At 37.7% G+C, this 24642-nt stretch overlaps 1 protein-coding gene across 11 annotated transcripts; it reads left to right on the top strand.

Moving 5' to 3' along the window:
- Positions 1-13: 13 nt before the first annotated feature.
- On the top strand, positions 14-24642 carry CEP78 (centrosomal protein 78). 11 transcript variants are annotated; one of them, XM_031602385.2, is made up of 17 exons: positions 482-719; positions 1041-1263; positions 2307-2580; positions 2778-2953; positions 3565-3637; positions 4159-4262; positions 5613-5787; positions 7379-7492; positions 7735-7799; positions 11397-11505; positions 12969-13104; positions 14039-14084; positions 14709-14822; positions 18311-18388; positions 20525-20691; positions 22201-22354; positions 23835-24642. In XM_031602385.2, exons 3-17 carry the CDS (start codon positions 2328-2330, stop codon positions 24339-24341), a joined length of 2271 nt encoding a protein of 756 aa, XP_031458245.2. In that variant the 5' UTR covers positions 482-719; positions 1041-1263; positions 2307-2327; the 3' UTR covers positions 24342-24642. The 11 variants fall into 11 exon arrangements, with proteins under 11 accessions (XP_089987394.1, XP_089987396.1, XP_031458247.2 ...); XM_031602388.2 differs by lacking the exon at positions 1041-1263 and having other exon boundaries at positions 483-719; positions 23835-24086; positions 24226-24354; XM_031602389.2 differs by lacking the exon at positions 1041-1263 and having other exon boundaries at positions 484-719; positions 23835-24082; positions 24226-24314.

Below are 24642 nucleotides of genomic sequence, written 5' to 3'. Positions count from 1 at the left end.
TGTGTGCTAACAAGGGCTCTCCAGTAGGAACTGCCATCAAGTCTTTCTGAATTGAGCCAGCAAGGTAATGAGAAACATGGCTAGGGAAGAGGGGTTTGTCTGCTCTCCCACCGCTCAGACCAGCTGTCGGAAGCTCCTGCTGTCAGCCAAACCAATCGCTGCTGTCAGCTGCAACGTATTCAGCTCACAGTGCCCACAGCACGCCTCTCCGGTAGCGCAGATACGGGGACAGCAGGCAACAGGATTGCTGTTTTTCCGGCCTTTCCTTAAAAGCTCTTTTAGAAACGGGAAGCTGTGACACACTAACAGCAACACGTCTACGACTCATTCCCCAGTCGCCAGTTTGCCCGGGCACAAGCAGGCCGCTCGCAAGGCGCACAACTAAGGCCGGGGTGCCGCACGCCGCCCGCACGCCCAAGCCGCCGCACGCTCCGCGAAGCCGCCCAAACCCTCGCTGCCGGCGGGGCGGATGGCGCTGAGCGCGGCCCCACGCGGGGCGGGGCGGGACGGCCGCTGGGCGCGGCCATTTTGAACGCATGAAAAAGACGGGCCGGGGCAGAGGAGCGCCCGCGGCGACCTATTGGGGCTGGCTCGCTGCGCCACGTGGCGGCGGGCTGTTGGGCGGTTGGCTGCCAAGGGAACGGCCACGCGTGTAGGGGCGGTCGTGAGGGCCGGGCGGCGGCGGCAGCGGAGCTGGCAGGCTGGGGAGGAGCTGCGAGGTTAGATCCGTGCCCGCTCCCGGCCGAGGCGGGGGAAGGAGGCGGCCGCGCCCGTGCTGGGCGCAGCTGCGAGGAGACGTGTGGAGGGGGGGGGGGGCGGCGGCCCGGCTGTGATAACCCGTCAGGCGGGGGCTGTACCCCGCTTTGTGCAGGTTGGGCGATGCGCGTTGTCAGGGAAGCGGGGCGCGGAGGGGGGAGGGAGGGGGCGAGGCAGCGCCCCTGGTGGCGGTGTGCGAGCGGTAACGCGCCGCTCTGCGCGCTGTAAGCGGGGCTGTGTTGTGCTACCGAAAGAGTACATTATTTTTCCTTACTTTCTCAAAGCCGGTCGAGGCATCCTGGAGTTTTGTTAGATCTGCTCTGTGAACACTTCTCCTCTGCAGAAGAGTGCTGGTTTATATAGTGGTTGCTCACTTGGCAACCTGGATGGCCTTTCTACATTGAACGCTAGGGCCAGAGCTCCGTGGGTGTGATGGACAAGAGCTGCAGCAGAATGAACTGTGAGAAAGAATAATGATGAAGTTCCGGAGATGAAAGCTGTGATGTTGTACGCTGATTCATCCCCTGATCTCCGGATGATTTTGCGATAGTCACTTTCTGAAGTGTTGGACTGCAGTTCACTCATTTCAGTTCCAGTGACCACAATGTGCAAATTATGTAATGCTAGCAACTTGGAGAGCTGAAGTAAAAGGGAGTAAATAATAATGACTAATGGGGATAAATGGGAGTAGAGGAACTAAGGGCAGTTTTATACAATTTCAATCATTGAAGTAATAACTTTTTTTAATCCTAAATTGTATTCTCAGAAGTAGCAGTCATCGCAGGCTTGCGCGCATCCAGTAATTCTTCTCCTTTTCTGAGGATTCTTAAAGCTTTGTAGCCTTCAACAGTACAAAGTAAAGTGTGTAATGTCACTATTTGGTATCCTGCGTGGCATACTTAAGTCTATCTTGAGTCAATTTGCAACCCCTCAGGCAAAAAAAAAAAAAAAAAGGCATGGGGTGCCTTTACATATTTCCCAAATGGGAATTTAGACTTTTGATTGCAGGAAGACTGCTTATTAGGGTGGACAGTGATAGGACAAGGGGGAATGGTTTTATACTGAGATAGAGGAGGTTTAGGTTGGATACTTGGAGGAAGTTTTTCACACAGAGGGTGGTGACACACGAACAAGTTGTGGATGCCCCATCCCTGGAAGCATTCAAGGCCAGGCTGGATGTGGCTCTGGGCAGCCTGGTCTACTGGTTGGCAACCCTGCACATGGCAGGGGGGTTGAAAGTAGATGACCATTGTGATCCTTTTCAACCCAGGCCGTTCTATGATTCTATAAGAGAAAATAACAGGGAGGAATAGCCCTTTGTATCTGTTGATTTTTGGGTCAGGAGATTTTCAGGGCTTTCAGGAATCTGCAGATCCTGATGCAACTAAATTAAGCTTTAAGATGAAAATATAAACTTACCAATAGTTTGTGCTTTAATATTAGATTTTTGTGGTTTTATTCAACTAATTCAGTTTGCATGCTGAATGGAGGTTGATACTAAATGAATTTCTTGTTGAAAGAAGGAAAAATAATTTTTCCTTATTTTACAGAAACATTTATGAAGTAGAAAAATGATTGATTCCGTCAAAGTAAGAAGACAATGCATGCTGGATTTCTACTCACACTATGAACATCTTTGTGCAGTTCAAGGCTCTGTCCCACTGAAAGCTGTGAAAGCTAACCTGACTCAGGGTACTCTTGATCTAACTGTAGATAGCATCAAAGCTGCTGACTGGACACCGCTTTTAGATGCTATTAGGCATGATAAGACTCTGACTTCTGTTGGAATAAGAAGTTTTCATCAACAAGGTCTTGGAGAATCAGGTTTGTAGTAGTGTCTCTGCTGATATATATATGTTAAAATTTATTGTATAAAACTTCTGTGTGATTAAATGTTTGAAAAGGAGGAATTGAACCATCCAAGGAATTATTTATAAGCAGCAACAAAATGTTTTGTAATTCTGGTTACTTTTAAGTCAGTAGAGGCTGGGGTTATCAGTGTGTAAATTTTTGTTTACTAGGTGCTGAAAGATATAAAACCTACTTTAGAAGGAGAATTCCAGCAATTAGATCAAAAGATTTGACTGGCCAATTATGCAAAGCTGTCAAAGGCTGTCTCAGCATCTCAGATGTACTAAAAAATTTGGAACTGCAAGGTTTGTTTCTGAGGGAGAGAGATCTAATACTTCTAACAAAGGTGAGACTATATTAGTATACAAATAAATGAAAAAATGCTTGGAGCCTAAGAGAAGCAGCAACTAAACTTAATCTGTGACAAATATGTCATGTATAAAAATGTGCCTGTTTTAACATGTCTGTGTTATCCAGGATATGCATGATTCTTTGGAGACACTTAGTGTAACATTATTTATTCTGCCAAAACCTGTCAAAATCATACAGCTTTCCTATGCCTTGATTAAGGAAGGCTTACATGAAAGTTATTAGCAACTTTCCTGTGTTGTATATGGCTGTATGCAACTTATACTTGTGGTTGTAACTACATTTAATGTGACTGGCAGAAGAAAAATGGTGATAAACCAAGAAGGTTAAAGCAGGTCTCTAAGGTGTGTTAACTAGAATACTTTCTCTAGTTTGCTTTTGAGTGGCTTCTAGAAAAGGAAGTGCTGCTTGCTGCCTGTAGGCTAGGCTCCTGCTGTGTTAAGACAAAATGAACCAGCTTAAAGTGAGCTTTACAATGAGCTTTGACCTTCCTTCCAGTTTCCTAAGATTTCTTGTAGTGACTTGGACTTCTACTTATTTGTATTTTTGAGTTTTGAGTCAGTAAAAAACGCTGTTTTTATTCTGAAGGGCTTGGCCACAACTTCATCTCTAGAGAGCATTTCTTTAGCCCACTGTCCAATTGGAGATGGAGGATTAGAAAGTAAGTTGAGAATCAAAAATGTGTCAATATACTTCTTTCTTATAGTTTTCAAATAGGTCATTTTTTGAAGTATTTCTCTTCCAAAACTTATTTGTAGTGGTTAGAATATCAAAATATGTTTTATTTGTGAGTTTACACTATTTAGACTTGAATGTCCTTTCTTGATACTGGCAAATAGCTAAACTACTTAATAATTACAATTGCTAGAAATAAAACCGTAAATGTAACATTTAAGTTTGAGTGAACTTTCCTCATCATGTTGAGACAAGTAAACTGAAATAACACTTTTTCTTTTTTTTTGCGTGTTCAGATACTCTTTGCTAAGCACCTGCACTAAAATGTACAATCTTACAACAGCTTAAAGGCATCTTTGACCAGTTCTTTGACGTGGCATTTGCCTACTAAAATTGATTCTTAATGTGACAGGGAAAAGATGTTTGTTTTGGTAGCCTTATTGTGGTGTGTGTTCTTAGTATGCATGTTTGGGTTTTTTTGGTTTTTTTTTGGTTTTTTTTTTTCAGCAGTCTGTCAGAGTGTGAAGAATTCAGCTACTATCAGATATGTTAACTTCACAGGATGTAGCCTTACCTGGCGAGGAGCAGAGCACATGGGAAATGTATTAAAGGTAATTTCATCTCATTTCTTGGAACTAAATTTTCACAGTAACTTAAATAACTAAGAATAACAACTAAATTCAACTTGTAACAAATCCTTGTCCCATTTTTTAATTTGATCATAAAAGCAGTGCTATTCCATATATTGTATTGAGCTCAAGGAATGGTTGATGATTTTAAATCTCAGGGAAGAGAGATTATGGCAGCTATGTTACAGATTGCCCTCTTAGAATCTATATATATCCTGAAAACTATATTTCATTGTGAGAGGGCTTTTACCATGTTATTTTTTTTAATGCTGACCTAATTTTATTGTAATGAATTTCATAAGCCTCCAAGTGATTGTCTATAGAGACTGAATAATTTGTTGCTTTTGTTGAAGTAGATTTAAACATCTTAGTATATCACACAAGCAATAATAAAGCAAAATGTTCTGATTAACAGTAAGAGAAATACAGGCTATGCTGTGTAGCCCATACTGATCACTTTGTTATAATAGGACTGAGCTCAAAGGAAGCAGTATGTTTTGGAGGTATGTTCTCTTACATCCTCTTTGAAATTTTTCCCAGTATATTAATGTATAGCAGGATTGGATAATTGATGAGTTGTCATTCTAAATGGCAGTGAATGTACCGGCCTGTTTTTTGTTTTAGTTACTATGTATTTCCTTGACTCTGAATGTAGAATTAACCTGTGCTATTGAACACTTGTTTGTTTTTTTTTCTTTCAAGCTCTAACCCATCAAAGCATATGTGATGTTAAGTGTGTGAACAGTCTTTCTGAAGTTTGTGAAAATGTATTCAGAAGAAGTGTATTTATGGTGTGGGAAATTAAATAGGCTTTGGTTAAAGAAATAACAGTTTAAACTGTCTTTATTTCTCTTCAAATGAGGATTAGGGCTGTAAATGATAGCTGTTCTGAGGAGTGCTTTCATCATTGTCACAAATGTTTCAAAATGTTTTAAGTATTCTTAAGCATTTAGTAGAAATAAGGCTATTTTTTGCTGTTGGAAAAACTAGTAATTAGTAAGTTTGTGACTAGCACAGTATTCTAATTAATGTTAACATTGGCTTGCATGAAAGCACAAAACTTCCTACTGTGTATGTCTTATTTAGGATGCGTTATAAGTGGGCAAAGAAGGTGGTAAGATGTTTAGAATTCTCTATTCATATTTAATAACTTCACTGGGAACTGGATGATGTAAACAAACACGACTTAACTGTAATTCTGATGCATGGCTTGTATTTCTTAAACTGTGAATAATATAAATCTTCAACACTCAAGCCATTAAGTACTAGTATTTATTTGTTAGTTATTTATAATGGCTTTGTCTTCGCATTCGGTAACACTTTGTTTCAAAGCACCAGGCAATGAAAAGACATGGTGAAGCTTGGGCTGAAAGTTTACGTTACAGGAGACCAGACCTTGACTATATGACAGGCTTGCGGCGTGTTACTTTCAACTGCAACATGCTTGTTGGAGATGGAGGAGCAAGTGTCTTTGCAGATTGTCTGAGAGAAGACCTGTGGCTTAAAGGTATTGTGAAATACTGACTCCTAAGATATAATAGAGGCAGACAGGAAATAAAATTTGCTGTCTGTTATAGCAAATGTAAGCAGTAGAGTAATTCCCTATTTATCTAGGAAAGCTCTTCTTAGAGGAAGTGTCCTGTAGGATACTGGAGAAGTACTTTGTTCTACAGTATGTATGTATGTATGAAATGACTAATAGTGATGGTACAATTCAAAGCATTCTGTACATGGAATCAAATTATTTTAATACTTAAGTGTCAGAGCCAGATATACAGATAACATGCATATTGGCGTAAGAATTAAGAATTACTTAAGCAAACTGGACATGTGGTTATCTATGGGTCCTGATAGGATGCATTCACAAGTGCTGTAGGAGATCCCTGATGTCACTGTGAATTCAGTCTCCATCTTTGACTGATCTAGGTAATTGGAAGAGGAGCCTGAATAGAGGAGAAAAGCAAGTGATACTCCTTTTTTCAGGAAGGGCAGAAAGAACTCTGGGGAATTGTAAGCCAGTGAGCCTTGCTTTGATTTTTTTTTTTTTGGGAAGTTGGAAAAGTGCTGCCATCCAGAGGGTCCTCAGCAAACTGGAGAGATTCAGTGCAGTAAAGACTAGTTCAAAGTCCTGCACCTGGGAAGGAATAATCCCATGTATCTGTACATTCTGGGAGCTGACTGGCTGGAAAGCGGCTTAGTAGTAAAGTACATGGGGGGTCCTTTTGTAAACAAAGTTGACTGTGAGCCAGCTGTTTGCCTTTATGACAAGGAAGCTATCATACATTAGAAGTGTTGGTAGCAATTTGAAGAAAATGATCTGTCCTCACTGCTCAGCACTGGTGAGGCCACCATACCTGGAGTAGTGCACTCCTGTGCAGGAGGGAGATGAATCTACTAGAAAGAGTCTCACAAAGGACTTCTAAGAGACAGAAAAATATGTCCTGAGAGGAAAGACTGAGGGAGCTATTGCTGTTCAGCATGGAGAGAGACATCTTAAGGGCAGGTTTCCTCAAACGTACGGCTGTCTAAGAGGAGGCAGAGAAAAAAATGGAGCTGGATTCTATTCAGTAGTGTTCATTGACAGGAAAAGAGGTGATGGGCACAAACTGAAGCAGAGCAGATTCCGTCAGAAACATTGAGAGAGATTTTTCTGTGGAAGTGACAGAGCACTGGTACAGGTTTTCCATTGCAGTTGTGTAGGCTCCCTCTTTAGAAATCTTCAAAAAAAGATTCAAATCTTGCATCCTATTCAGACTGAAATTGTGTATATTATGTTACTTTGGGCAGCTGAATTAACTGGTACCCAGAAATAAACATACTGGGAATTTTCAATCACAGTGACTTAACTGTGATTTTGTATTCCTTCATTTGCAGTTGTTTAGCAGTCATTTCTTAATGTTGGTCTGTAATACTGATTATTAATTTCAGAAGTGAAAGGTAGAAATTTTAATGTTTTCACACAGTTGTTGCTGTAATATTTTCCATTCATGTTCTGTGAAACAGGGTTTTCAACGGGTATGGATTAAATTGTATTAGATATTCACTAGAAGTTATGCCATTGACTAACTTATTTTTTTTAACCTCCCTAAATATTTTAGCACTTGATTTACAGCAGTGTGGAATATCCAATGAAGGAGCAAGGTCACTACTAGATGCTCTTCAGACTAATACAACATTAGTGGTTCTTGATATAAGAAAAAATCCATTGATTGGTATGTATCTACAGCTGCCTCTGTCATCTTCTGTGTAGATTTTTTTTTTTTTCATAGTAACTTCAGTGGGAGAAAATATACTGCTTTCAAAGAAAAAAGCCTGCAACAATATTTTGCTTAAGCATTTAAAAATGGCTGAAGAGAGGAGGCCACTCTCTTATTCAGTGATCTATTTTCGTAAATACTTATCTCATAGGAAATTATCTCAAAGTGAATTTTTAAGACATCTTAATTCTTTCTAGATCACGTTTTGATGAAAAACGTCATTGAAAGAGTTCTCGTGAATGGAAATAGTGCTAATTCAGAGGTATGTGGTAGGCATTTTGGAGTGTTTTGTTTTTCTTGCACCTGGCTTTGCATTGTTTTGTTTTTGTTTTTTTTTATGGCAAGGATTTGTTCAGAATTAATCTAAGGCAGCTATTCTAGTTACAAATAGGGATGCGACACTTACGCATTAAAAAACCTGCTTAATTTAAACCTTAATTTATTTTGATAGTTAATATTGTCAATAATTTACATCATCAATTTTTAAGTTACTCAAGATTATTCTTTCATTAACCATCTTAGAAAATAAAAAAAGTTCTAGAGATGTACAGCACCCTTTGCCATCTTAGTATCTAATACTCTGTACAGTATTACAGCTTAGAGTAACTTCCATAAAATATCTGGACCATTTAAATACTAAATCCTTTGTTCATAACATAAAAATCTGATTTAGTTGCCCAAAGAGTTAGTAAGCAAATGAGTTTATTCTTGTTTTCTGAGAAGTGCAGCAATCGCACATCTTGTTTTGGAACTTACTGCATTTTGGCTTTGAAAAAGCTTGAAAGTCAGAACAGTGGGTTCTACAGGGAGAATTTAATTAACCGTGAATTTCATTTGGCATCTCTTGGATTAGTATGGTTTTCCATTTCAATGTCTTATTTACCTTTCTGGAATAACTGTGAAAGACTACTCTTTCTCCTTGGCAAATGCAGTCAACAGTTAGAAAATGTTGCAGGTATGAAATGAAAATGGTATCTGCCTAGTGAGAATGTAGCTCAAGGTGAATGGAAAGTTGAACTATGAAAAGAAGCAACTGTCTGGGGAATGTCCCATTTACTGAGATTGCTCTACTCAAGACATTTGTTTTATATTCGTCAAAATAGTGCAGTGTATTGTGTCTTACTGTCAGTGCTAACAGTCTTGCATGTCCAGTTAACAATATAAATGAGAAATAATAACACATCAGCAGCTTGCTAAATAACAGCTTCTTCCACAAATTACAACACACCAGACTATATCTATTATCTCATAAACTCTGGGGGTGGTCTGTTGTAAGTAACATTTACTGTTTATCATGGTAACAATGGAGACATTCAAAATTGGATAATCCTTCTGTTTAGCCAGATGAATGCAAACATTTGATGTTGTGGTTGATACTTTTTTGAAAGTGAAACATTTACTATCCTAAGCTCAGTTTTTTTCTGTTAGTTTCTTTTTTTTTTTTTTTTAAACTCAATTACATAAGCCTTAATATTATGAAGAAAAAACAATTGTTTGTTCAAGGTAATATCTTGATGTGTTACATACACAGTAACAGTCAGCAGTGTTGATGTGTGATATTTTGCATAGATTTTGGTGCTTTTTTTTTTTTTTTTTAACAATAAAAACTGAAAGCAGAAACACAAAAGTTGTCAGGAATATCATCACAGAATGGCTTGGTTTGGAAGGGAGCTCAGTGATCACCTGGTTCCATCCTCCTCCTGTGGATATGGTTGGCACCCAACAGGCTGCCCAGGGTCCCATCTGCCTGTAGGGATGGGGCACCCCACAGCTTTTCTAAGCATCCTGTGCCAGCATCTTACCACCACCTGAGTAAAAAATTTGCTTGAAACATCTAACCTAGGTCTTCCCTTTTACTTTAAAGCCATTCTTCCGCGTCCTATCACTGTGTAACTTTGTCTGAAACTAGTCAATAGCTTGTTCTTCTCATAAGTTTCTGAACTCACCTGTCCTGTGGAGCCAGCTAAAGATTTCCTTGAATGACTACCGCTAGGATGTTCTCCAGATTCATCTATCTCTGCTAACAGCTTTTTACCTTGCCAGGCTAACTGCTACAAATTCCATGAGTAAAATTCAGAAAATGCGGAATCTGCCACCCCTCAGATATATACAGAACTCTGTTCTATACTATATAAGTAGGGTGCCTACTATGTGAAATCTGGTTTTTGCCTAACCTCTTGTCCAGACAGGAAAAAAAGGATGAGGTGCTGGTGTGTTGCTTCCTAAAGAGGAGTTGTGGACTTTTGAGTGGCATTGTAATAATAAGCCTAACTACACAAGATGATATACTGGCTGTCACAGCCTTTAATGTACTGTTATGACTTTCTCATTCGCTGTCAGTCATGACAGTCCTTCACTTCTTATGAAGAAAAGGATGAATCACTTATTTGCCTTTCAGTAGCATATAAATTCTTGGCTGTTTGCGTTGTTTTTTTCAGTTTTGCAAGGTGGGTTGCTTACTAAGGCCTCTAAACATAAGAAATTTTCCCACAAATATAAAGAGAGCCTTAAAACAAATGAAGTTGTATTATCCTAGCAGCACTAGTATATGGTTCTAATGTAGTGGACTGCAATTACAGACATTGTATGTAACAGGTACTGAAAGTTTGTGTAGTTTCTGAGAGAGACGGAAAAAGTAAAAAATTCACTGAAAATTCCTACAAAACAAATTACTTCCATAGCCTGAGCTTAAGAACTTAGTCATATTTCAACAGTCTTAATATGATTGCTGTCTCTTTACTTGGGTGTTGTACAACAGGTATCTAGCCCAGGAGCACTTCTTATATCTAAATGAATGTCAAGTTTAATGTACTGATAGCTGCTGTTTAATGTAAACAAAGTAAAGCAAAGTTATTTTTACTCTCAGAAGTTTAGAGGTGATTTTATTTTGTAGTTGGAAATGAACAGCTTACTTCTGTCAAGAGCTAGGTCAAAATGTAGCTTATATAAGGCTTATTTAAGTCTGAAGGTTTGTTTTTTTTTTTTTTTAATAAAAAAAAAAAAGAGTGGAGAGTTGGAGGGAAGGCAGTGGGAGATGAAAGGGTCCTGCCAGTGATAAAACTGTGCTGGAATTGGTTAAAACACAGTAACTGCATCTTCCCTATGCATTAGGTAGGGATGACATCAGCTTACTGTTCATAGTACTCTGATGTAGGGCTTAGGGCTGTCTGAAATAATATTTGCATTAGTATTTGTTACCTATGAAGGCTGCTTCATTAGTGAATTTTGTATTAATTATGCACACTGAAACTTGTGACATAGTAGCTTGATTATCTACATGGAATAACAATAAATAATAACTAATAATAAAACTAATTGGCAGATGAGGAACCTTTAAAGAATAAAGCTGTTGCCATGAAGAAATAAACAACTGCTTTTGGTTATTGTTGCCTTAATTATAATTTGGATGTTCTTTCTTTGTAAGGAGGCTGTTTTGCTAGAGGCAATGAAAATTAAACTTTATATTTTTTTTAAATACTGACTTTAGTTAAAAAAAAAAAAATATATGTAAGTAAGTTTTTATAACTTTGGAGAACCTTGGCCTGAGCTAGTCATTCCTAGTAAGACAAATTTCTGTAGAGAATGAAAAGCAAGAGCCAGAGTTTCCTTTTATGGAGTTGATGCTTTTATTTCTCTATAAAAGGAAAAGTGTTTTGCTGATAATATAGCATTCAGACTTGCACTGAATCTGTTGTTGAGTTGGGGCGTTGTGGGATTTTTTAATTTGCTTTACAGTTTTATTAAGTTGTGTGTAACGAGCAGAGGCCTACATATATCTAACGAAAAATCCCTTAGTCTTAAATGAGTACCTTTTTAAATATCAGCTTCTAAAATAACTTTTCTTTCTTTATAAATCTAGTATAAGTGGCTGTCTTCCCCGTCTTCCAAGGATGCTTTGAAAGCTAGACCAAAGAAAAGAACTATTGTTCTAGGAAGTGGTCGAAAAGGAAAAGCTACTATTCGTATTGGTAATTTTGTCTTTATTTTCTTTAAATATTTCATAAATCCATTACAGTCAATGTGTTTAAATGTCAGTGTTCTGCAGAATCTTTTTTTAAAGAAAATTTAGTTTATACTTAGTAGTGTCTTCTACTGTCAGAAATTTGTATAGCAAATTTACTCTTGCTTTTAATTTTGCTACACATCTGGCTGGGAAAACAGGAGAATACACTGACTTGAATATGGTGAAGCACATAATTCTGAGTGCATTCTCTCCACAAGTGTTTGCTTCTAGGACACCTGCTGGTAGTGAGTTGCCTATTTTTTCTGATTTTTTTTGTAATCTTTCTGTAACAGACTGTCCTCTGCCAAAACAAACAGGAATGGTTTTTTTTCTCCTGATGTACAAAGAATGTTTTTTTTTTTTTTTTAACTTCATATAAACTCACTATAAGCAATGTGTTTAAAATAACATAGGTACTGTGAATATTTATAAATACTCATAGTTGAAATACGCCATTTCTGAATACGTTACTGAAAACTTTACTGTAATACATTTGGCTGTTTCATCTTTTCTCCAGTTATCTGGAAGTAGAGAGGTAAGCATAAATCAATTTAAAATCTGTACAAATAAACTCTGAGCAGAGTAATGGGAGAAGAAAATGCCTTACTTAAATACAGGATTCAGGAAGGGATAAGAATGTTGAAAAATAAACACAGCCAGCCTCTCTTGCCTTGCTTACTTGCTGAGAACAAACTGAAATTTGGAATACAGTTACTACAGTTCTGTGTTTCTGCACCATTTAAAAAAAATTGGTTGCTTTACTGCATATTCTCAAAGAAGGAGTAACTTGAGTCCCCTCCCATTTAACAGTTTTGAGTTGGTTACTTTTACCAATACATAATGCTTTGGTGATCATTCTACCTTCTACATTTCTTTGCATTACAATATATGACTTAAACAATGACAAAAGGCTGAAACAGTGAATATGAATTCTCATTATTATTCCTTTTAAGTGGTTATATTTCTGGTGGTCCGTGGAAGTGTTAAACACTAATCTCAGCATTAGATGTAAGCATCTTGGAAAACTTAAAAAAGACTTTTCTCACTGGAACCACTAGAGGGCTATTTAAAGAACATACACTGCATTATTTTCTACTTGGGCTGTCTAAGCAGCGAGTTCAGAGAAGTTAGTTGAATAACTCAAATTACTTAATGAATAAAACTCCCTGGCTGTGGAATTTTCACCGTTTTCTGATACAACAGTTAAACATACTAGCAGACTGCAAACACATTAGCTGGCCAGACCTCCTTTTGAGTAGCAAAACAAAAGTTAGTTCTTGAACACTTCAGCAAAATAAGATTGAAAGATGGATTTCCCACAGTCCCTCTTACTACTTTGGAGATTTTGCTTATAAATAGTAAACTGTGATTTTATATGTAAATACCTAGGTAACATGAATTTTCTCCTATTCTTGCTATTCAATACAGGATTAACCTCTAAAAAGTCTGTGAGTCCTGGGAAAAAGAATACATCTGTGAAAGACAGTTACTCACCAAAGCCACTACCACCAGGCACAAAAGGCTTCCTCCCCTGGCGCACTGCGGAACGTGCAAAGAGGTGCAGGTGAGCCCTTACTATGAGGGGAGAATATTAAAGCATAAAAACCTGCATGTAGGAGGGAACAGCATTTTTTTTTTTCTCTTAAATACATGTTTGAAAGTTGAACATATTAAAAAAAAAAAATTTTTTTAATCTGAAAATATGAGAATTCTTTGAGGGTGTTACAAATCCTGCTCAAGTAAATTTTGAAAATATATACCATAGGAGTTGACAAGCATACAAAAATTGTGCTGACTTGTTCTCTTGTTACTAATGATTTATCAAACATAGTGTAGCTGAAAATGTAATTTACATTTCCAAGCTTGTAGTATAATTGATCTGGCATCCAGTTCAAGCTATCTAGGTAGTCTGCCCGTCTTTTCTTTCTACTTTGCTTCCCTACTGTCATTATTATTACTGCCTAATAACTGTCTTAACAGTATGAAGTTGAAGAAAATATTTATTTTATAATGCTTGGAAGTTGTACTGTTGTTGTTATGCTTCTCTTCCAAAGCATGGGGTGGGGAGGGGAAAAACACGCACAAAAAAACTACAACCACAGATCCTTAGATCTTGCATGTTCATAGTTGAGGTTATTCAAATGAGCATACAAAAAAATTACCTTATGCTCTGTCATAACTATTTTTATTAAACTTTTTTTCCTAGAGGTTCTGGACACCAAATTCTTCTGATTTCATAATAAACTAAGCAAGTTACCTGTTGAAGGTGTTAGCATCCAGTAATGCTAGCCTTAGTCATGATTAAATAGGAATAGTAGCAGAACAGAATATGGATGTAATGAATGTTAAAGGAATGCCAAAAGTGTCTAACACTGTTTTAAGTGTTAGACTTTTTCCTAGAATTTCGTCTCTCCTAGAACCCTACGTTTGGAAATAGAAGTAGCAATGATGACATGATAAATTTCTGTCTTCAAAATGTTTCTTTTCTAACTTTTTAGGGGAGGGCTAGTGGACAGTTCTGAAGAGTTACCGGTGAAGATTCAGGTACTTTCTTACTCATGATAGTTTATTTGTTAGATGAGTGCCAATAAAAAAATGTGTGCTCATTAGAATCTTACTATCTAAAAGTTGAAACCAAAACATTGTAACTTAGTTTCTTTGTCTCATAGAAGTGCAGAATAAATTTTCTTCAGCATTTGGTTGAAACTTTGTTGCTTAATTTATTCCCACTTCTTCATCACCAGCATTTTTTCTTACTCTAATTGGCAAGCTGGTCCATCCTGAGGCTATAAAGGAATTCACATTTTTTTCTCTCAGATGCTGCTTTCTCCCTTCCTCTCTTCCTTCTGCTTTTACTTAGCTTCAAACTCAACTATGTAAAACTATCTGTGAAACTAGCAAATTGGGGGGGGGGGGGGAAGGTAGCTGGGGGAAGGGAGGAAATCTTTCCTTCCCCATCTTCCTATTCCATTTTTGTCCCCTTCCAGCCCTCTCTTCTTCCCTGTACATCAGGAAGAAGCTGCATAGTTGGACAGGTTGAATGTGCATTTTAATGGGCTTATGGAAAGCTTTGCATTTAAATAAAGCTTTTGATACTATTCAATCTTTTATTTGATTGCACGGATTGATACTGTGGCTGGATGTGGTTTTGTTTTCTGATGCGATCAGATGGGTATTCCTGTGAAAGTGACTGTGGAAAGTGCTTCAACATCTGAAACTGAAGAGACTGAAGATCTAGAAGATGTTATCCATCATCCTGATTTGACAGAATCCCTAGATAAGGTTAGTGTAACAGAGTATCAACAATTACAGGTAAGAAGCACGTTTTGTGCCTTAAATTTCATGAAGACCAGTGATACCAATTCAGCTATGTTTGAAAGGTGGAATATTAGGTGGATAAGGAGTTGTTGGATGATTGCATTGTGGTCAATGGCTCTATGTCAAATGGAGGCCTGCAACAGGCATTGTCCCCCAGGGATCCATCTTGGGACGACCAATACTCTTCAACAATGAAGAATGTTTTTTATCAATGACATAGATGATGGGATTGAGTGTACCCTCAGCAAGTTTGCTGATGACACCAAGCTGAGTGGAGTGGTTGATACTGCAGAAGGAGAGGATGCCATCCAGAGGGACCTTGGTAAACTTGAACAGTAGGCTCTTATGATCCTAAACAGGTTCAACAAAGCAGGTTGCAAGGTTTTGCACTTAGGTCAGGATAATCCCAGATCTGTATACAAACTGGGAGAACTTGAGAGTAGCCCTGCCGAGAAAGATTTAAGGGTCCTGGCTGATGGAAAACTTAACAAGTCAGCAGTGTGCTTTTGCATGTTTGTTCTTTGTTCCTGCTGCTACTTTGGTAGTTGTAAAATTAAAAATAAAAATAAAAAAATAAATTAAAAAATAAGAGTAGTAGTGAGAGTATTAGTACAAATATCTTCATAGGGCACATTCTGATGAAATTAAAACAAAGGGCATGCTTAAGTGACCCCATAACTCTACTATCTTATTCTACCGCTATTATAAGAATAACATGCTCACTCAGATACAGGATTATATCTCAGGTGTTGTTAAGATTTGAAATTTGAATGGAAAAGCTATATTGCCTCCAAGTACATACTGCTTAAAATAAGACCTGCAGTTGGTTTTCATGATGGCTGTCATAGTGCACAACATTTAGTGGACAAACTGTTCATGTCTGAAAATACTAGGATGACAGAGCTGTATTTATATAGCCACAGTCAAGTCAAAACTTCATGGTGTTGCAGATCTATATTCAGTGACAAAGTTAGAATAGCTTAGAGTTAATGGAAAAAGCAGAATGACTAAAAATACAGGGTAAATGGTAACGTGACTTTTTTCAGCTATTGTATACTTTTGGTTTGTCATTTTTCTCCGGAAATTTTATTCAGGAATGTTTTCCATAGGCCTGAGTTGAAGTTGTGTAGGAGCTTTCTTCTTTGTAGGTGGTTTCATATTAATACTGTTCATGTGTAGCACATTGATTTTTGTGCTGCATGGTGACTGCAACACTCTCATCTAGAGTATTGTTGAAATGGAAATCCATGTCATATGAATACTGTGCCGGAAAGTTGTATGCAGCAAGAAGCTCACTGTTTTCAGGAACTACTTGATGTTTGTGTTCCTGGTATTTGGAGAGAGTGGAATATTAATTTCAGAACACAACAACTAGAGTGTGAAGAAGTTCAAAAAGGAGAATTTTGAAATCCTGTAACTGGAGAGGAACAACCAGTAGATAAAGGGAGCCACCCTGATTGAAAGGGAACTTTACATAAATGAACCTTAATTTCCTGGTGCATGTCAGGTTAAACAATTGCCAATGCTGGAGGCCTGTGAAGAAGGTCAGTAGTGTCCTGGGCTCCATTAGGAAGAGTTCTCAGCAGGTTCAGAGACATGGCCCTCATCCTCAGTCGTGATAAGGTCATATCCAGAGTGCCGTGTTCAGTTCTTGGCTTCCCAGTGCAACAGAGCCATGGACATTCTGGTGAAGGGTCCAAGGAACAGCCATGAAAGTAACAAAGAGACTGGAGCATCTCTCTTATTTGGAAAGGCTGTTTATTAGACTATTCAGCCTGAGGAAGAGAAGGCTCAGGGGGAATCATTAGTATGTATAAATTTATGGAATGAGGATGCAGAGAACACAGAGCTAGTCCATTCAGTGCTAAGTGCCAGTACAAGAAGCAGTGGACACAAACTGGGAAACAGGAGATTCCATCAAAAACATCAGGAGAAACTTCTTACTGTGAGGGTGACCAAGTATTGACAGAAGTTGCTAGAGAAATTGTACTGACTCACACGTTAGACGTCTTCAAAAAAACTGGTCTTCAAAAACATTAACTTGGGCAACTGACACCAATCAGAGCAAGATGACTTCTAGAGGTCAGTGCTGACTCAAACCATTCTGGGAAATTGACGGACAAGATGTTTCAAGCTTTAGTCAAGAGCTGTCATATTTAATTATGTTGTCAGTGCAGATATAGTGTTTGCTCTGGTTAGCATAAAAATCCTTTTTTTGAGTTAGTGAAGTAAATCTAATGCTTTAGTATATCTTGATTACATGTAGTGCATCCTTTAGGAAGGGAAAATTTGTGATTAATTTGTTTCCTGAGAAAGCTACAAATTTTAGGGATATATTTGAAATATATCAAAATTGGTTCCAAATGCAACCGTCTAGATTTTCCTGGGTTTTTTAATTGTTTTTTAGTTATATTAAGGACATAATTGTTGTGCTTTTTTCTATATTTAATAAACAAAACACTTCCTAGTGCTGTAGTTATGTATCTTTTAGGACTGTTTAAGCAATATTGGGCAGCTCTCATCCCTTTTTGTTATGCTGATGTAAAAGCAGTGTTTCACACCATGGCAGAATGGAACTAACTATTTGCCAGTATTTAATTGTGAGGTCTACTTTTCCCTGCATCTTTTCATACTCTTCCATTTCTTAATTGTCCTTTCCTATCTTGTATCTTTGTCTGTTTATCTTACGGCAAGATGATTCAACATGCTGTTTTGGCAGAAGGTGGTATTTTTCCAGGCTAGTGTTCAGCCATGTTGATGATTCACACTTGCCAGTGTGATTGATTGAATTTCAGAAATAGACCAAGATGAATGGCAGAAGTCTGGGGCTAATGTGAGACAGGAAGTGATGGGCACTTCAGCTGTCGTGACTGGACTTAGGTTCTGTTGTTAATCAGCAGATATTGCACAGATGCTTGGAACAAGAGCTAGCTTGAGGAATTGATCTAGCTGAGAAGCAATCAAAATGTTCAGTTGTAGCAGGATTTGTCATGGTCTGCTACTGAAGTGGGACAGTCGTATGGGTAGTACAATGATGAGATTGCAAAATGGAAATAAACGGTAAAAGGTGGAAACTCCTTAGACTGCTGGCGTGCCACAAAATGTCAGACATCTTTGTGTCTGAATGACTAGGATTTAACTTCATCATGCAACACCTTGAGAACTTAGCATCCTTCTGCTCAAGAAAAGGATTTAAGCATACTATTCAGTGAAATACAGTTTTGTTTTCACTTAAACAAAAAATGCTTGGCATGCCAAACTTTTAATTTCTGCTTAAATAAAAGGTAAGATCTGATAAATACTTGTTCCTTCCACTAGAGGGAATTTGAACTGTTAGAGCTACTTCTTGATGAGAATGTAGTTGAGGGAACTTACGGATCTTAAAATTGTTGCTTTTACATGTTGTGTTCATGTGTAATACATTTGGAAATAAATCTTATGTTTTGTGATAGCTGGAGCTTGAAGAATGCATGGAAAAACTAAAGGAAGAACGAAGAGCAAGAGTAACGGCTGAGGAACGGGTAACAGAGGTAGTCATTCTTAACTATTTACCATCTTTACACCAATAAAACTACTCACTTATTTGGAATAATTTTCAAGAACTCCCTAACCTCACAGCTTCCAGTATTTCAGTTCAAAGTTATATGGATCATTTACTAGCCTAAGGACAATGATGAAACCTACATTTAGTAATGTGTTTGTTCTGTTGATCCGATTCCAGAGCCTTGAACTTCTGGCTGTGCTGATCTTCCAATGTACTTCATTCTTTAGGCCTATCAGTTACAAACAGGAGCATTTTGGCATTTGTTTTCCTTGACAAAAGGATTCATTCTGCTTTAAATTTGTAACAGTTGCAGTTCTTTGATTTGCACTGAGAAGCTGTTTGTTTGTAAATATATATTTTACTTATGCTGTTTCTTTTATTTATTTAACTATTCCTGTTGATGAAAATCACAGATGCATTTACAGGTAGTTAGCTTGTTGGCCATAGTTATGAGTTGTTATTGCTGACCTAGATAAGACCCTTTTGATTTAAGGGTAATCACTAAGCAGAATTCTTTGCCACAGAGTTAAAGTAATGTAAAATAAATAGACTTTATTTTTAAGTCTGATTTGCAGTGAATGAATAAAAAAGGAGTGGCCAGCAGGGAGAGGGAGGTGATTGTCTCCCTCTACTCAACTCCTGTGAGGCCCCATCTGGGGTTCTGTGTCCAGACCAGGGGCCTCCAGTATAAGAAAGATGCAAAGCTTTTGGAACAAGTCCAGAGGAGGGCCACTGAGATGATCAGAGGGCTGGAGCACCTCTCCTATGAAGAAAGATTGAGGGAACTGTGCTTGTTTAGCGTGGAGAAGGCTCTGTGGAGACCACATTGTGGTCTTCCAGTAGTTGAAAGGAACATACAAACAGGAGGGTGAATGACCATTTACTTGGGTTGATAGTGATAGAACAAGGGGGAATGGTTTTAAATTGAGACAGGGGAGGATTGGGTTAGATATTAGGAGAAAGTGGCTGGTGACGCATGGGAACAGGTTGCCCAAGGAGGCTGTGGATGCTCCATCCCTGGAAGCATTCAGGCCAGGCTGGATGTGGCTCTGGGCAGCCTGCTGTAGTGGTTGGTGAACCTGCCCACAGCAGGGGGGTTGAAACTAGATGATCTTTGAGGTCATTCTCAACCAAGGCCATTCTATGATTCTGACAGTGGTGGTACCTTTTTGAACTTGAACAATAAATGGTGCCCAGTACAGTGAGCAAATTTTCCCCAGAAAGACTCTGTGTTCTACGAGGTTCATTGTTATTTTTCATTGTGGATATTCCTATTCTGTAATGTACAGTGGGCTCTGATAGCTATATTTATATACTTTCTACATTAAATATCCCCTGCAGGAGGTCTGTCTTTCTCATGCTAGACTGCATGGGCTTGTACCTTGCCTTAGGGGATGGGATAATCTAAGTAGTAGCAATATCTAAAGTTTTTCACTTACTAGTTTAACTGCTATAGTACATTACTTAGATATCTGTTTTCTGTTCGTTGTTGTAAAAGATGAAAGAAAGCCTGTGATAGCAGTGGTTATATAGCTAAAATAAGTGAGTGACAATGCTTCTTTCATACATAAACCCCTGTGTATCCTACAGTTGTCATTCAGCTCTAGATTAATCAAATCAGTGATAATGCTGAAGATGAAGAAAATGTAAGTTATCTTAAAGTTTCATTTCTGACATGCACAGAGGTGGTGAGATAGATAATATGCATTCCCTCTGATACAGAGAGATGAACATAGGGAGAATTTATGGCCTTCATTATGATCTTTTTTATAGGTAAAAATAAGTTATTTGTGAATGTATTATATGTATGGAGCTATGTGATTTAAAAATAGTGGCTTCTTGCTTGCACTTGCTCTGCACTGTTCAGTGCATACTGCAGATAATGCTGAATCATCAGTTTTGAGTTCTTGACGCAAGTTCACTTACAGTAGCATAGAATTGCATCTGTAGACAAACAAACCTGTTCCATGTGGCAGTGCTCTGAATAGTTCTGGTACAGGAAGCTTGCCATCAGTTATTTTGTGTATTTCTTTTTGTGATAGCTCTCTATATGCTTGCAAAGATGGTGTTTGCTTATTTTTTGAACTGGGAATGATAGGAATGGCTTTACTTCTTTCTTTAGCTGGAAGTTGAAAACGCAAGGCTGAGGAATCTAAATACTTCTCTATCTGAGGCTCTTCGTGCGCAGTCAGTAACCAACATGATTTTGGAAGATGAAGGTGTTCTAGGCAGCATTGAGAACTCTTTCCAAAAGTTTCATGCTTTTTTAGACCTCCTTAAAGATGCTGGGTAAGTTCTCACTTTACTTGAGTTTAACTGTCTCTGTTGAGATTTTATTATAATTATGCTCTGAATGAATTATGTTGCCTTCTTCCTTCAGCTCTCTAGAATTGTAGTAGTAAAGAGCTAAGGGAAAAAACAAATTGTTGTATGTCCATGCTGTTCATTCCCTGTTGTTCAGTGGCACAAGCACTGTCCCACTGAATTCAAGTAGCTGTCCTTCAAAAAGATTTTGAAGAAACGTGTTGCAAAGAACAAGAAAGCTGCTATTAAAACATCTTTGCTCAATCTTTGTTGGATTGTCAGTTGCTTTTAGCATTCCTGTGGTTCAAAAGGCTTACAGTGCAGTTGATCTGGCTTCAGAAAGTTTTGGGTCCCTTTCTGCTGGTTGATAGAAAGCAAGATGGATGAAAATGTCCTTTGTACTTAAATTTTAGATTGCTTATTAGAACTTGAAATATTCAAGAGAACATTGATTAAAGTTTGTATTAAGATTCTGACATATTTTGTAGTGTCTCAGAGTTTGTTTTATCATTCTCATTCATCAAACTTAAGTCCTTAAACCTGTTCTTGTAAGGCTTGTTTAGCAAGCTATGGCATACTTGCCTGTTAGAATGAAGGAAAGACATGAAAATAAGCTGTAGCCTACTCATATCTTCAGAGAAGGCCCACCCTGCCTCCTGCTTCCCACCCCTCCTCCCCACTCTCCAAATTACAGTAATGCAGCTCAGTGTAGACTGTGAAGTAATTTTCTATTTTTTAACCAATCAGTGGAGTTGCCATTACTTCTAAGATGAATGTCGAACTTCAGAGAAAGGGAAACGTGTTCTCTTTTTTACATCAAAAACATATTTTTCAAGTGGGCCACACCTTCAGTCAGAATCTGTTAAAAATTACTGGGAGTAATTGAATAATGCTTATCATAGGTTCTTTCACATAGGGAGCTTACAAAATGCCAATCACAAGGACTGGCTTCCTCAATAAACTTCTCTGATGTGCTATGTTATCAAGTGGTGGCACCAACTTCTCACTTACTAAGACTTAGGCAAACAAACTTCATACTGACAGGTTAGGCTGACTTCTGAGCTGGCAGATACAACAACATGACTATTTGTGAAGCATATAATTGGATTTGGCTGTTAAAGGTAATGCTAGTTTGGGAGATGTGCACCAAGTTTCTGCTTGAATGATAAAGTTTTAGTCTTTGTTCTGCCTGACGGGGAGACTGTTTGCTAGCATCGTGCTCTGGGATCAATGCTAACTGGAAGAACTTCATTACTTCCTCTGGTAACACTGAGTCAAAACTGACAATTTAGTATATGCAAGCTAACTAGTGCAACAGTGAGAAAATAGCTTTCACCACTTGTTTTGATCTTCTGTAGTCTATTTTGGGCCACTTAAAAATGGAAAAATATCTTCAAAACTTCAAATAGATACTGTTTCTTCTGGTTTAAAATTTTTAGATTTTTTACATGGCTAATAATTTTGTCATTTTTTTTATTTAACTTTGTTTTGCAGACTTGGACAACTTGCTGTATTAGCTGGGATAGACCAGTCAGATTTTGGTCTTTTGGGACATCCACAAATGAATTCTACTGTCAGTAAACCTGTTAATATGCTAAAGGAGAAGTCTTTTAAAGAAGAAAGACAAGAACACAGCCAAAATAGCAAAGTCAGTCTATAGAGGGAATGCTAGCTGTGATGTACTTGTTGCTGTTTTAATGAATTTTTCAGCAGTTTTCCCACTCTGGACAGAAATGATTACCCAGTGATCTAATTATCACAATCTTTTTCTGTAGCTGTATTTTATAAATGATAGCAATTCAGTGCTTCAGCTTTTTAAGTAATCAGCATTTGGAACAGAAACAGGTATTAGGAAGATGTACTGTTATACAATGCACTAAAGAAAGTGGCAGTGGTAATTTTCTTGTGTCTTATTCTGAAATATGAAACTGCCATACCAATCCGTTAAAATCAAAAAATATAATGACAAGTTTTTTAGAGACCTCTAATAATATACGTAGTGGTTTAAATAACTACTTAATTTAGTACAACATAACCACTGAAAAGTAGGAATTTTCTTTCAAGTAATGGCAGTGTATGTTTTCAGTCCTGTCAGATTCTGAGGTGGGCTGTGCCATGAATTCCAGGCCACTGCACATCTGTAAGATTAGCAATATAAAGTTTTAGTTTCTACTCCAAGTACAATAGATAAGAAATCCTGGGGGATTTCTTCAAGAATATCATTAAACAATAATAATAAGACTGCAGGCTGCCAACGACTTTCTTTTAAAAAGTTGGATAGTACTGCCTGACTACAAATCATTTTACATTCCAGTATTTTTCTTCTACCTAATGTCTTCCGCAGTAAGTGTTCCAAATTCTGCAAGAGTACTGTGAGCTTCCAAAACACAGTAATAAAAAGTGGAGGGTGGTTGTTGTTTTTTTTTTTTTAAATGCTGTTGAAAGCATTTTCCACTTTCGCAGTTGGAATATGTTAAAAGTAATGGGAGTAATTGAGTAATTCTGTCATAAGTTCTTTCACATAGCTGTTGTTCCACTTGGAACGGTGGTTTCTCTGTGATATTAGCTTGTTCACAGAGCTAACCACGATTTTTCTAATTCCACTACATTTAGAAGCCTGAATTGAAAATGTTTAAGTTATATGTGGCAAAGGTGAGTAAAAACCTCAAATTAATGTTTACACTATCTCATACTTTCTCCTAGTATTGCATGGTTTAGATTCTTTTGGCAGCTAAGAATTGTGGAATAGATTACTGGTATCAAGCTGCTGTAAACTCACAGCATAGTGAATTTCAGGTATTTCAGAATGTTGGTAGTGATTGTGCTTTGGCTCCTGTAGTATGACTGACTCATTTCTGTAGCAAAAAGATCAAGCTAGTAGGGAAACAGTGAAATATACCTACTCTGTCATGACCACCCTAGCAATCTTAACTTGCTTGCTTTGTAGGTAATAAAATTTATTATAAGATAATAAGATAATAACTCTCTTATATTATAAGAGACTGCTCTTAATTAAAAGTTTTCTGTGTTACGTGAATACTTTATCTTGCTATGTAGATTCTAGCATAATAACAATTGCAGTGCTGGATTTTCTCTATCAGTATCTTTACTAGAATCTCTTGTTTCAGAACAGAGATGGGAACGTCCAACTTTCTCCTGGCACATCTCAATCTCAGATGATAGTGAACTTCTCTGCTCTTAAAGAAATGCATGAATATGAGACTGCTGTGCAACAGCTGCAGCCAGCCTTATGGAAAGAACACGAAGCTCAAGCAACTAACCAAACCAAAGAGGATAAAACTCGAAATAGCATGCCAGCATTATCTGAGAGAAGAGTCAAACAGAATGAACAAGCAAAAGGACATCATTCAGCAAGGCAGGTGGTTACTAGTCTGAATGCATTTACTGATTCAAGTGTGAATATTAAAAATAATAGTAGTGGGACATCCAGTTCTTCTGGAAGCAAAAATTGTTCCTCAAAGAAATACATTCCTAAAGTGACTGAAACTTTAATTGCAGATGATGGAGAAAGAGGAGAACAAAGTAGACTGCAGATGGTAGACCGTTCCGGAACTGACATTGTAGAATCTTCGTTTGAAATACAAGAAAGTATAGAAAGTACTGCCAACACTTGAAATGTTTGGACTGTTCTTTACATATGCAGGATTAAAAATAAGTTTTGAATGCTTCTGTGTGAGCTGAGAAATTTTTTGTAAAGTAATGTACACTTGAAGACTTAGCATTCCATGCTGCATAGTAGTAGTTTTGTTTCATGTTTGCACCACTTGTCAACAGATTTTTGGTTTTTTGAAATGAATTATATACTGGTACCTTCACTTTTTACCACTTGAAAAGAATTTCCTGGAGTATGGTATTGTTTATCACTGATCTTTTTATAGAGTGTAAATGTTTTGAGCTAATAAAACAGTTTAAATT

Source organism: Phasianus colchicus, chromosome Z (assembly GCF_987193195.1).
Source record: "Phasianus colchicus chromosome Z, bPhaCol1.hap1.1, whole genome shotgun sequence".
NCBI lineage: Eukaryota > Metazoa > Chordata > Aves > Galliformes > Phasianidae > Phasianus > Phasianus colchicus.
The sequence above is the reverse complement of the archived record's forward strand: the minus strand, read 5'-3'. Positions and strand labels throughout refer to the sequence as shown.